This window comes from Mesocricetus auratus, unplaced genomic scaffold (genome assembly GCF_017639785.1).
Source record: "Mesocricetus auratus isolate SY011 unplaced genomic scaffold, BCM_Maur_2.0 Super-Scaffold_100041, whole genome shotgun sequence".
Classification (NCBI taxonomy): Eukaryota; Metazoa; Chordata; class Mammalia; order Rodentia; family Cricetidae; genus Mesocricetus; species Mesocricetus auratus.
In genome coordinates this window covers 6,639,825-6,654,657 of record NW_024429218.1, presented here as the reverse complement: position 1 = coordinate 6,654,657, position 14,833 = coordinate 6,639,825, and the positions used below count along the sequence as shown (strand labels likewise).

Genomic DNA, 14,833 nt, shown 5'->3' with positions numbered 1-14,833 from the left:
AGTCCATTCTGTGTCTTTAAAATAGGCAGGTTTAAGCACACTCAGTATGTCACCCTTGCTTTTTGCTACTTTTTAAGTTCCCTAATAAGGATAACTAAATGTGAGGATGCTTAAGAGAGCCCTTGTTAAATGACCTAGTGAGTTAAAGGCTTTTTCTACTTACTCTACTTTGGCTACATTATCCCCTGTTTTACAATTTTAATAGTACCTTAGTTCAAAGAATTTCATAAAATGGCATTTAGTCTTAAGCAAAATAAATATAAAACAAAATCTTTTTTGGGGGGGTAGTTTGAGACAAGGTTTCTCTGTAGCTTTGAAGCCTGTCCTGGAACTTGTTCTGTAGACCAAGCGGGTCTCGAAGTTTAGTGTAGCTGTGAGCTACCCTTAGAGCAGCTCACAACTACTGTAATTCTAGGACTGAAGCAATGGCTCAGCCATTAAAGGCTAGGCTCACAACCAAAAATACAAAGAAAATCCTTTAACTCAAGACTAATTAGAAATGTACTTCTAAGACATTAGCTATGAACATATAATGGGAAAATAAACACAAGCACAACCTTTTGAGAACTGACTGCTCTGGACCTTTACCTCTAGGACACCGAGTATGATTACCAGCTTTCACTTCCATAGTTTTCTGGTAAGCAGAGTGTCTTACAAATGTAAACTCACATGCCAATGACACCTCTTTCCTAAGGCTTCTGATGTCACTGTCATACCTGAGTTGTCTTAGTAAAAAAAAAAAAAAAAAAAAGACTTAAAATAATGGCAAATCTGTTTCAACAGTCTTGACAGGTATTATGTATCCAGGTAAGAATATTATTCAGAGGGGGAAAAACTTTAATATGCCATAACAGGTTCCAGTGGTTCCTTTTTTACGGTTTTATTGTGCTCGCAGACACTAGACGAGGGGACTGGTCTCCTGAAGTGGGAGTTAGAAGTGGTTGTCAGTTGCACAATGTGAAAGATGGGAACTGAACTCAGGTCCTCTGGAAGAGCAACAGTGTTCAACAGCTGCTCTCTCCAGCTGCAATGGTCCTACAGTACGGCCCTCCACCTGCAACATCATTCCAGAGCTGCAACGCCATTAATGCTGAGAGCATGTAGATGAATCTTTTAGGTGATTCTGAAGCATGCTAAGATGTCACAGTTACTTCTCTAAGGTTACATTTCTTCCTCTAGTCTTAGTACTATTCATCTTTTGAACTCAACAACAACAACAAATTCTTTGTTATGAGGTAGCTGTCCTGACCTCTACTTACTTGATGCCCAGAAAGTAACAACTCTCCCTCCATCCCAAGGTCATGATAACAATCAAAAAATCTGCAGACAGTGCTAAAGGATGGGGCTAGGGTACAGGCAATAAAACCATCCATAAGTAAAAACAATTGTCCCAAGGCAAAGAAGAACAATATTCCTGTGGTTATGGTTATTGTTTAGCAAATATTCACCTTTTTCTCTTGGCCCTCCATGGGAGGTATATGGTCACATTTGGATTAAGTTCAGACTGATCTGGGTTCAATACAGTGTGAATAAACGTGACACAAGCTTCAGTTTTAATGTGTTTACAAGATCTGGATTAATCTTCTAAATGTCTCTATCCCACCACAAGAGCATGTCTGGATCCATAGAGCAGACACTAATACGTGAAACATAAATAAGTACTCAAGCCATTTTCTTCTTAAGCATCTCTAACAACACGATTACTTTCACACTGGATAGGGGGTTACTATAACTGAACCACATTCCAGACTTTTGAGACCTAACAAGTAACATGTGGGGTCAGGTGTGGTTGATTACACCCTTAATTCCAGCACTTGGGGCAAAGGCAGGCAGATCTCTGTGAGTTTGAGGCCAGCCTGGTCTACATAGAGAGTTTCAAGTCAGCCAGCACTATACAGTAAGACCCTGTCAGAAAGACACAGACAATCAGACAGACTGAGAAAAAAGAATATGGACTTCACAAAAGAAATCACCTATTATTATATCGTACAATGATTTACAGTTCAACTAAGTAAAACCAGTGTGCTTTCTCCTTGTACTTAAAATCCAAATTCTTTACGCATGTGTGTGGTGTATGCATGTGTTATATGTTCGTGCATGTACATGTGTATTATGTGTGCATGTGGAGACCAGAAGTTGATACTAGGTATCTTCCTCTATAAGAAAGCAAGCTGAGCAAGCCATGGGTAGCAAGTCAAAGAGCAGCACCCCTCCATGGCCTCTGCATCACCTCCTGCCTCCAGATTTCTGCCCTGTTTGAGTCCCTGTCCTGACTTCCTCAAGTGATAAACAGCAATGTGACAGTATAAGCCCTTTCCTCCCCAACTAGCTTTTTGGTCATGGTGTTTTGTTGCAGCAGTGGAAACCCTAACTAAGACAAATGTCTTCCTCAATCACTCTCTTCATTAGGTTATAAAGCAATGTCTCTCACTGACCCTGAAGCTCATCAATTCAGTAAGATTATCTGCCCATCAAGTCCCAGGGATCCTCTTATCTCTGCCTTCCAAGCCTCTGCCATGACAGGATTTTTACACCGGTGCTAGGGATCAAAACTTAAGTCCTGCAGCTAGAGAAGCGGGTCAGCAGGTAACATTTGTGCTGCTTTTGCAGAAGACCCAGGTTCAGTTCCCAGCACCCACATGACAGCTCACATTCATCTGTAACTCCAGTTCCAAGGATCCGATGCATCCTCTGGCCTCCAGAAGCACCACACACACAAAGTGCATATACACACATATGGGCAAACAGTCATACACATAAAATAAATCTTAAAAAAACAAAAACCTCAGTCCTCATGCTTAAATACACAGTCACTTTACCAACTGAGCCACGTTGGCAGGCCTCAACCCCAATTCTGTTTCATGATGTACAGACTTACTATCATCTGGCCATATCTGATGATTTCTCTAACCTGATCTGCAACTGTCCTCCTCATTTACCATCTTCCAGCCACTCTAGCTGCTACTTAAATCGCAAATGTGAGAACTCATTTCTTTTAAAGCACTGTAGCTGTCACGTGTGAAGATGGTTCTCTGAATTTTTACACAACAGATTCTCTTGCACATTCACAATTGAGTGCATATCCCACTTCTAAAAGAAGCCTTTCTTACTTTCTTGAAGTTATTTTCTGTCATTTTGCTGTTTTATTTTCTCTGAAGCATATATTCAACTCAGAAGCCTTTGCCTCAATGACCATAACTGCTAGTTATAGGATGAACTCAAATTAAATCATAGGATTAAAAAAAACTTATACTATGCTATAATGCTACTCAAACAAAAGCAATTTTACTCATAAAAGCAATCCCTTATAAAAATATGGATCAACTAGATTAGGTAACACAAAATACCATTATAACACTCACTTATTTTGCATCAAATACAGAATCAAACATATGAAATGGGTCTATTTCCCCCAACTTTTATTTTTCATTATGGTATGCATTTGGTGTTACTAAATGAACTGATTAAGCTATTATATGACCTTTTTAAGATGCTAACTGTAACCTTTAGTTTTTCTAGTCTCCCGGGCAGAGACTAACAAATATGCTAAGTTGTATGACTGTTTTGTGCTGTTTTCAACTAAGCTGAATCTATTAAATGTATTCTAACTGTAATCTGAGAAAAGGACTGAACAAGTGTTTCCAAAGGTACAATTTTGCAGCTCCACACAGCACCTTTCATCCTTTAGCAGATAAGCAAATCTCTGCATTAATAGCTCTCAAAGACTGATATCAACATTTAAAAATGATTAAGACTTTCCCTTACCTACATCACTTCTTACCTGAATTACCACATTTTCTTTAACTGGGTTTTTGAGCTCTACTCTTGTCTCACCTCAATGTGTCCTCCACAATTCTCAAATGTAAACAAATACTGTTTTATTCTGCTACTTAAATTTTTTCAATGGTTCACAATCTATAAACACAAAACAAGCTAGGCTGTGGTAGTGCACAGCTTTAATCCCAGCACTCAGGAGACAGAGACAGGTGGATCTTTGTGAGTTCAAAGCTAGTCTGGGCTACAAAGTAAGTTCTAGGACAGCCAGGGCTACCCAGAAAACCCTGTCTGGAAACCCAGTACAACAAAAGGAAAGCTGTCTATACCCCGTTCTCAAACAATTATTCTCACCTTTACTATCTCTGTAGAATCTGCTCCTCTGGACTAGTTCTCCTAACCCTTAAAATGGCTCACGCCATGACTACACATGTGGTTTAGCTATATTCTGCACACCTTAAATAGTACCTCCATGAAGAAATCCTTGACAAATACTGTAAAAGAGATTCAAATCGAATCACAGCAACTATTGTGGGACATTATTTTAAGGCCTGTTACATTAGCTCATGTTATAGAACATTTGCTTAATGATCCAAAGATATGCTGCATCCTTTATGCTGCATTTGTTTACGGTGAAGCTGTGTTACTGTGCCTGTTTAAACACCCGAGGGTCTAATAAAGAGCTCAATGGACAATACTGAGGCAGGAGAAAGGACAGGTGGGGCTGGCAGGCAGAGAATAAATAGGAGGAGAAATTTGGGAAGAAGAGAGCAAGAGAACAAAGAAAGGAGGATGCTAGGGGCTAGCCACCCAGACAGCCATGGAGTAAGCATGAAAGTAAGGTATACAGAAGTAAGAGATGGGATAATTTCAATTTAAGAAAAGCTGACAAGAAACAAGCCAAGCTAAGGGCAGGCATTTATATTTAAGAATAAGTTCCCATGTGTGATTTATTTGGGAGCTGAGTGGCAGGCCCCTCAAAGAGCCAAAAGAGTTAAAAAAACAACAAAACACCACCAACAGATACAGTACATATACCTAAGTGCTAAGTGATCTAAGTATGCCAATTAAAGAATAAGTAGCAAGATTCAAGAACACGCTTTCTATAAGAAACTCACTCAGTTATAAATGCAATAATGTAAATGTAAAAGGAAGGCTTTGTAATTTTCAGTCTAATATGTAAAAGCTTGTTATTCCTGGGCTGGAGAGACAGCTCAGAAGTGGAACGAGGTTCAATCGCCAGCACCCACTTGATAGCTGCTTACAATTAACTGTAACTCCAGTCCCAAGGGACTCAGCACCCTCTCCTGGCCTGTAGACTTTTCTCCACCTAGGCCAGTTTCTTTCTGCCCACCAGGTCCCTGCAGCAGCTTATAAGATAACCATTCAGAAATAATATATATTTGTAATTGTTTGGCCAAATGGCTTAGGCTTATTACTGGCTAACTGTTTCTTTTATAAATGAACCCATTCCTACTGTTGTGTGTATCACCACATGGCCTTGACATCTTGCCTCCCCCAGCTATATGATGTCTGCTCAATCCTGCCTTCTCTTTCTCTCTTTCTCTCTCTCTCCCTCCCGCCCCCCTCCTCTCTCTCTCCACCTCTGTTTGGATTTCCCACCTGGCTTTACTCTGTTAAGTAAACATTGGCTGAAACAGCTTTATTCATCAATCAATAAAAGCAACACATATTCAAAGCCTACAGAAAGACATCCCACATCACTGGCCTCCATGGTGTGTTATATGATATTCTATTTGTTTTCTGACAAATAAAGGTAGAGGGTAGAGCTGGCCACCAATTAACCATAGAGATCTGGAGGTCTGTACAGAGCTGAGACAGAAAGTGACAACACGGGGCAGAGACAGGAAGTGATAAGGGACATAGACAGGATTTCGCCCTTTCAGTCAGAAGATTCAGAGAGGTGAGTGTGGCTGCTTCCTTACTTTTCTGATCTTTCAGCTTTTACCTGGATATCTGACTCCAGGTTTCTATTGATGAGACCAATTAGGATCATGTTTTATTGGTGCACAAACAGACAGACAAAATACCCATACAAATAAAAACTTCTTAAAATCCCATGAGTTAAAAAAATTCATTCCCATCTTCATAACAATGAAAATGCTGAACAAACAGAAAATCTACAATTCTCAGGTCCAACAGAGAAATGACATCCCAGATCAAACAACCATGCAAAAAACTAAAGAGAACAAGAGCATATCAAAACTCACTTCCAGAGTCAACAACTAACAGAAAACTTCATTAAACAAAGACACTGTAGCCTGGCTTGAGAGATAGAAGCCCTGAGAATCCCCACCGTAAGGAGCATTATATGAGTTAGGAGGTCTACCTGGTTCTCTAGCCAAAATCTGGAGAAATCTCTAGTGTTTCCTGCAAAAAAAGAAAGAAAAGTAGACAGTCTGAAATACAGCACAGGTATTCTGTCCTCTGCCTAAAAGTCAGGCTTCCAGGAAAACTAATTTAGCAGGTGCCAATAAAGGGAAAAATGTAGCTTTATCTCTGTAGCACTCTAGTCTAATAAAGAGGGAAGGGGCCAAGAATGGCTAGTGGAAAAGTCAGAGCAAGGGCATGGGTCCAGCAAAAAGATGAAGACCTAGTCATAGGACTGTACAACACCTCCAATCCCCACCAATTTACCACATCAACAACAGCTATCAGATTAAAACTGTAAGAGCTGTAGGTGTGGACTCCATTTACTAAGGAGTTTCCTGGGCCTGGAGAAATGGCTGGGCAGTTAAGAGCACCTGATGGTCTTCCAGACGACCTGAGCTCAGTTCCCGGAACCTATGTCAGGAGGCTCACAACTCCTCTAACTCCAGCTTTAGGAGATCTGAAACCTTCTTCTGGCCTCCACTGGCATGTACAAGCACATGCACATGGATAAGCACACAGACACATACATAAATAGAAATACATCTATTTTAAAGGAGTCTCTAGGGAAACCCAAAGACAGTATCAGAGGAGGGTTAATGAGGTGGTTCCTGCCACAGATTAGCTTCTCACCAAGCCTGGTGACCTCAGCTCTATTCCCAGACCCATGAGACAGAAGAAGAATCAACTCACACAAGCTGTCCTCTGACCTACACACATACAACATGGGACGACCGTGATGTGGTGTGGTGTGTATGGTGTGGTGTGGTGTGGTGTGGTGTGTGTGGTGTGTGTGGTGTGGTGTGTGTGGTGTGTGTGTGTGTGGTGTGTGTGGTGTGGTGTGTGTGGTGTGGTGTGTGTAGTGTGGTGTGGTGTGTGTGGTGTGGTGTGTGTGGTGTGTGTGTGTGTGGTGTGTGTGGTGTGGTGTGGTGTGTGTGTGTGGTGTGTGTGTGTGGTGTGTGGTGTGGTGTGGTGTGGTGTGTGTGGTGTGGTGTGGTGTGGTCTGTGTGTGGCGTGTGTGTGGTGTGTATGTATGTATGTGGTGTGTGTATGTGTGTGGTGTGTGTGGTGTGTGTGGTGTGGTGTGTGTGGTGTGGTGTGGTGTGGTGTGTATGTGTGTATGTGTGTATGTGGTGTGTGTATGTGTGTATGTGTGTGGTGTGGTGTGTGTGATGTGTGTGGTGTGGTGTGGTGTGGTGTGTGTGGTATGATGAAGAAGACAAGAAGAAGGGGAGGAGGAGGAGGAGGAGGAAACTTTTAAAAGGGTTAAAAATGGACACCAGAATAATCTTAGACTCTAACACATCAGGTACAGAAAAAACAAAAGTAGTTAAGCATGTGTGATGGGTTATCAAAGTCTGGACTTAGTAATACAAGTCCAGAAATAGAAACAGAAGATAGAGATTGGAGAAGAAATAAAAACAACTCAATTCAGCAATCCTACACCAAAAAAATGTATTCACCCAAAATGAAAACATACATCCACACACAAAGTTCTGCATGAACATTTACTAGCTATGGAGATCCCCCATGGAGGGCCTCACCCTCCCTGGGGAAAGGTATGGGGATTGGGGGAGGGGGAGGGGCGGGTTGGTGGAAGGTCAAGGGAGGAGGGAAGGGAAAGGGAGAGGGAGCCGGGATTGACATATGAAGAATCTTATTTCTAATTTAAGAGCTAGTTCCAGGACAGTCTCTAAAGCCACAGAGAAACCCTGTCTCAAAAAACCAAAAAAAAAAAAAAAACATTAAAAAAAAGAATATACCTTCTTCTCAGTGCCACATGAAACCGCCTCTAAAATTGACCACATACTCGGCAACATAGCAAACCTCAACAAGTACAAAAAAATAGGAATAGCTCCCTGTATCTTATTAAACCACCATGCTTTAAAGTTAGAATTCAACAACACAAGTTGCAGAAACCCTAAAAATTCATGGAAATTGAACAACATGTGATTGCACCATTCCTGGGTCAAGGAAGAAATAAAGACTTCCTAGATTCAATGAAAATGAAGACACAACAAACCTCAACTTACGGGACACTTTGAAAGCAGTGCTAAGAGGAAAGTTCATAGCAGTAAGTGCCCACATGAAGAAACTAGAGAATAGTCATACTAGAGAATTAACAGCACAACTGAAAGCTCTAGAACAAAAAGAAGCAAACTCATTCTGGAGGAGTAGATGCCTGGAAATAATCAAATTGAGGGCTGAAATCAATAAAGTAGAAACAAGGAAAACAATACAGAGAATCAATGTAACAAACGGTTCTTCAAGAAAATCAACAAGATAGACAAACCTTTATCCAAACTAACCAAAACGCAGAGAGAGAACATGCAAATTAACAAAATCAGAAATGAAAAGGGAGACATAACAACGGACACTGAGGAAATCCAGAGAATCTTCAGGTCATACTTTGAAAACCTGTACTCCACAAAATTCAAAAATTTAAAGTAAATGGACAATTTTCTGGATAGATATTACTTACCAAAATTAAATCAAGAACAGATAAGCAATTTAAATAGAATCTATAACCACTAATGAAATAGAAGTAGCCATCAAAAGTCTCCCAATCAAAAATAGTCCAGGGCCAAATGTTTTCAGTGCAGAATTCTACCAGAAATTCAAAGAACAGCTAATACCAGTACTCCTCAAAATGTTACACACAGCAGAAGCAGAAGGGACACGGCCAAACTCTTTTTAAAAGGCTACAACTACCTTGGTACCCAACCCACACAAAGACACAACTAAGGAAGAGAAGTACAGACCAAAATCCCTCATGAACATTGATGCAAAAATACTGGCAAATCGACTCCAAGAACACATCAGAAAAATCATACACCATGATCAAGTAGGCTTCATCCCAGGGATACAGGGATGGTTCAACATAAGAAAATCTATCAGTGTAATCCACCATATAAACAAACTGCAAAAGAAAAAACACATGATCATCTCACTAGATGCTGAAAGCCTTTGACAAAATCTAATACCCCTTTATGATAAAGGTCTTGGAGGGATCAGGGATAAAAGGAACATACCTGAACATAATAAAGGCAACATACACAAGCCAACAGTCAGCCTCAAACTAAATAGAGAGAAACTCAATGTTGATTCCTCTAAAATCAGGAAGAAGACAAGGCTGTCCACTCTCTCCATATCTCTTCAATATTGTACTTGGAAGTTCTAGCTAGAGCAGTAAGACAACAAAAGGAGATCAAAGGGATACAAATTGGAAAGTAAGAAGTCAAACTTTCACCATTTGCAGATGATATGATAGTTTACATAAGTGACCCCAAAAATTCTACCAGGGAACTCCTACAGCTGATAAACATCCTCAGCAAAGTGGCAGGATACAAAATCAACTCAAAAAAAAAAAATCAGTAGCCCTACTATATACAAACAATAATTGGGCCGAGAAAGAAATCAGAGAAACATCACCCTTTACAATAGCCACAAACAACATTTTTATCTTGGGGTAACTCTAACCAAGCAAGTGAAAGACCTGTATAACAAGAACTTTGAATCTACCTATCCAAGAGCATGGGAGATCTTTCCATTTTCTGGTATCTTCTTTAATATCTTTCTTTAAAGATTCTGGACAGTCTATGGGACCTCTAGCAGTCAAACCAGTACTTAGTCCTAGTGCACAAATGGACTTTGGGAGCCCATTCCCTATGGAGGAATATTATTGCAGCCCAGATACAGGGAAGAGGGCCTAGGCCCTCCCCCAAATTATATGACAGACTTTGATGATCCCCCATGAAAGGCCTCACCGTCCCTGGGGAGCAAGTGCGGAGTGGGTTGGGAGTAGGGGTATGGGAGGAAGAGGGAAGTGGAGGGGAGTTGATATGTAAAATGATTGCTTCTAAAATGGAAAAAAAAACAGCAATCAGTAATAAAAAGGAACATACTACCAATACATACAACAACAACGCTCACAAACATACTACACTAAATGAAAGAAGCCAGACTCAAGTTTCCATACTATATGACTACATTCTTAACAGAGTTCTTCAGCTGGGTGGTAGAGACTCAGGTCTTTAATACCAGCACTTGGGAGGCAGAGACATGAGGATCTCTGAGTTTGAGGTCAGCCTAGTCTACAGAGTAAATTCCAGGCTACCCAGAGAAATCCTGTCTCAGAGGGAGAAAAAAAAGGAATACTTTGAAAGACAAAGCCACCCAAAACAGATAAGGAATTGTGAAATACTTCGAGGGAGCAGAATGGCATGAGAAGAGTTTGGGGTGGGGTGGGGAAATGCTTTATATTTTATTATAATGACCACATATTAATATTCATAGAAGTGTACATGTAAAATGGGCCATTGTATGGAAAGCATGCTCCAATAAAGTATTTATTGAAAAAAAGAATCGTGAAGAAAAACAGGACAGACTTAGTTAGAAAACTAGCTGTAAGATTCTAACTGTAGCCGGGTGGTGGCGGTACACGCCTTTAATCCCAGCACTCGGGAGGCAGAAGCAGGCCGATCTCTGTGAGTTCGAGACCAACCTGGTCTACAAGAGCTAGTTCCAGGACAGCCTCCAAAGTCACAGAGAAACCCTGTCTCAGAAACACCCTCCCCCAAAAGAAAATTCTAACTGTTTAAATAAGCTCAAAATAAAGTATTACAATTTAGGGTTCTGATGGGGGAAATGTATGTTGTGAATGTTATGTTTCTCTTACTAGTTGATGAAAAAGCTGTTTTGGCCAATGGACAGGCAGGATATAGCAGGCAGGAAGTATAGGCTGGGATACCAGACTAGGAGAATTCAGGGAAGTGGAAGGCAGAGAGTGAGTCATGAGAGGGTCGCCATGTACCTGCCAACGAAGCAAGAGCCTTGGCATCACCAGTAAGCTACGACTACACAAATTAATAGAAATGGGTTACTAATTAAGAGAGAGCTAGCCAATAAGAAGCCTGAACCATTAGCCATATAAGCCTCTGTGTGTTTATTTGGGACTAAACAGCTAAGGGATTGGGCAGGACAGAAACTTCTGCCCATAGGGCTGTCATGATGAAGGAACTTCTTTCAACCTGAGTCTTCAGATTAAAAATGCCTATCAATGTTGTTCTCCACAAGCTGACAGCAAGGCCCCACTGCTGAAGGCAACACCTACACAACTCACTGAAGACGGAGAACCAGTGCATACATAGAGCCTCCACTCCAGCATCTTTAGTACAGGAAAGCAGTCTGAATGCTCTCAGAAGAGAAATGTAAACATCAAGCCAGCCACAAGCCCTTCAACTCCAGTGGGGCACTACCTGCCAGACACGCTATGACAAAGACGGTACAAAGCTGTGGGAGTCCCCAATCAATGTCTGAGTGAAGGCCCACTCTATGAGACCTGACACTGTCCAGGCTGTCCAGGGACTGAGACTAGAGCCCAGGGACCAAGGGTAAAACCAAATATGGTCTAAAAAAGAAAAAACAATACAGTGATAAAATGACTCCTAATGCAAGTCTGCTATATTCCAGGTTAGTGTCTTGTTCAGCCACAATCAGAGAAGCTTCCTCCTGCAGCAGATGGGAACAACATAGAGACCCACAGGCAGACATGACCCAAAGAGAGAGAGAACTTGGAACACTCAGCCCTAAATGGGATGTCTCCATCTAATCCCTCCCCTCAGAGCTCAGAGAACCACATAGAGGAGACGGAAGGAGTGTAAGAACCTAAGGGGATGGAGGACAAGAAAAGCAGGCCCTCTAAACGACATGAGCAAAGCTCCTATGAACTCAGAGACTGGGGCAGCACACAGAGCCTGCATAGGTCTGAATCGGTCCTGTGGGTTCATAGTGTGGCTTCCATTTAGCAGAGCCTGCATAGGTCTGTATCGGTCCTGTGTGTTCATAGTAGGGCTTCCATTTAGTGTTTTTATGGGCGCATGCTAACAAGTAGGTCTCTGATTCCTGTGCCTTCTCATGGGCTCATCTCCTTCTGTTGACTTGCCTTGTCCACCTTTGATGTGACAGATTTTATATTATTATATTGCTACTTTTTAAATGAATGAAAACCTAGCCACTAGGGTTATTGTCCCTTATACCTCTTGGGAGAGGGAAAAATTCAGGTTTTTCCAATAGAGTGACACTAGGTATATCAACCACTCCAGAACAGGCCTTGTATTTAGAAATAACTAACCAACATGTAATGGAATCCACAGTTTTTTGTAGGTGCTTTGATTGGGTTACAGTTTGGTGTGTGTGTGTGTGTGTGTGTGTGTGTTTCTTTTTTAGGTGTGGTTTTATTTTATTTTCTTGATTTGGGGAAGTTTTTGTTGCTGTGTTCATTTTTTTTTCATTTTTTTGTTCACTTTTTAAGAAAGGATATACAGTTGGGTGGGTAAGGAGGGGGAGAAGACCTAGAAGGAATTAAAGGAGGGGAAGAATATGAGCAAAATATATCCAGATTTAAAAACTGCTTTTGCTGGGCAGTGGTGATGCACACCTTTAATCCTGGCACTTGGGAAGCAGAGATAGGTGGATCTCTGTGACTCTGAGACCATTCTGGTCTACAAAGCGAGTTCCAGGACAGGCTCAAAAGCTACAGAGAAACTCTGTCTTGGGAAAAAAAATGCTTTAAATAATAAAAAAATATTATTAAAAAAAAAAGGAGTGGAGTATATGGGGCCCCGGGAGTGGGGAGTAGCTCAGCCTGTGTTAGGGCTGCTGTCAGGACTCGATGAGCTCACAAAGCTAGACTGGGTCTTGGTCAAGGCAGGCTCACATCTGCCTCCACTACCACTGTGACACTGTAGCTGGTGAGCAGACTCTATGACTGCAGCATTTCAGCCTGGGCTTCTACCCTCTTGAGTACACTCTGCTTTTCAGGCTCCCCTCCACTGTACTCAAAGCAGTTTTCAATTGCTAACTGTTTTCAGTAGCTTAGAAATCTAAGACATTTAAGCCGGGCGTTGGTGGCGCACGCCTTTAGTCCCAGCACTCGGGAGGCAGAGGCAGGCAGATCTCTGTAAGTTCGAGACCAGCCTGGTCTACAAAGCGAGTTCCAGGACAGTCTCCAAAGCCACAGAGAAACCCTGTCCCAAAAAAAAAAAACCAAAAAAAAAAAAAAAAAAAAAAAAGAAAGCTAAGAAATTTAGAAGTTAACATTTGCCACCTTAAGACTTTAGCTGCTGCTCTGCAAACAATCTAACACTAATCTTTTTGAAATTATTACAAAAAAAAAACACCTAACAAATTAAAGATTAGATAAATGGGAAAAGATACATACCCTGATACATACTAGCAAAAGGCATGGACTCCAAGAATAAAGAGAAAAATGTTAGATGCTTCTAGAAAGAACAGCAAGAGTAAAATGTGAATTAAATAACAACTCAATAATAGCATAGATGGCATAGGATAAAGAGACAATCACACTGGGTGGTGGTGGCCCACGCCTTTAATCCCTGTACTCCCGGTACTCGGGAGGCAGAGGCAGGTGGATTTCTGTGAGTTAGAGGCCAGCCTGGTCTACAGAGTGAGTTCCAGGACAGGCTCCAAAGGAACACAGAGAAACCTTGTCTCCGAAGCTCAAAAAGAAAAAAAAAAAAAAAAAAAAAAGACGCGTGTATATGGAAGAGGAAAATCGTAAGCAATGATTCTCACAGTATTCGTTTCGTTTGCCTTACCTGGTTTGCAAGATGAGAGTGACCACACAGCTTGAGACCCGATCTCCCTTACGGTGGCACTTCTTTCCAACTGCTTGGGATCAGCACCAGGAGGTGTCTTGTTCGGCGTGGTCATCCTTAAATTATTCTGTGGAGAAACGAGCAATATTCACTGTCCCAAGATTTGACCGTCTTCCTGAAAAAAAGTAAAAACAGAAGTTCAGTGCCCAGTGTTGTGTGTGGCCCATACCTTTAATCCCAGCACTCGGAGGGAGGCTAAGGTAGAGAGAGACAGAAGTTCAAGGCCAACCTGCTCTACACGGTGACCTCCAGGGCTACACAGAGAGACCGTGTCTCAAAACATAAAATAAACAAATTTCAATGGCAAAATAACCACTCATAGTCCCTGCATCCTTCATACCTCTTGTTAATCCTAGGAAACCTATGAAAACATACAAAAAAAAAAAAAAGGTTCTTGGAAAGTTAAGAGTAGGTCGCACTGCTTCGGTAACTCTTACGATTACATTACTGTAACTTCTAAGCCAAACCAATGGACCTATAGACCCGTCCCTTCGGATCCCAAGCGGTCCTTGCAACCGCCACGCAAACAAGTCATCTAAGTAATCACTTAGGCATTATAAATTCCGCTAAATCCTGAATTCCCTGCCCGTCTCGACACCGGAACAGACTAAAACGAACAACCAAACGGACAAACAAAAGGCTAGGAGAAGAACAGTCCTGCAGGAGCCGCGGGCTGGACCCCCCAGCCTGACGCCGCTAGTCCACCAACCAGGTCGGCTAAGGCTCCGCCCCAGGACCACCAGGCCGGAGGAGACGGCAAACCCCACGAAGAACGGGGAGGAGGACTCCTCGGCACCCGCCAAGTCGGTTCTCGAAACCGAGGGGGAGCCGCGCGCTCACAAACCTGGTCGGCCGCAAAGCCGCTGCCGCCACTCCCACCCGCGCGGCTCGGGGGGGGTCTCCCGGGCGCCCTCCGTTCGGTTGGGTCGCGGCGCGATGACGTCAGAGGCGCCCTCTCGCCCGCCCTCCGAGGCCGTGCTTCTGCCGCG

General features: G+C 42.1%; 1 protein-coding gene across 3 annotated transcripts in view; it reads right to left on the bottom strand.

The window, feature by feature from the left end:
• The window catches only part of Anapc10 (anaphase promoting complex subunit 10), a 57,560-nt gene extending 42,753 nt beyond the window's left edge, over positions 1-14,807 (bottom strand). The window contains exons 1-2 of one of the 3 annotated variants that reach the window (XM_013118876.3): positions 14,689-14,807; positions 13,785-13,911 (exon numbers count right to left, since the gene is read on the bottom strand). In XM_013118876.3, coding sequence (XP_012974330.1) covers positions 13,785-13,899 — 115 coding nt within the window. In that variant the 5' untranslated portion in view covers positions 13,900-13,911; positions 14,689-14,807. The other 2 variants (XM_005077727.3, XM_021231613.2) reach the window with 2 other exon arrangements.
• Between the last annotated feature and the right edge of the window lie 26 nt (positions 14,808-14,833).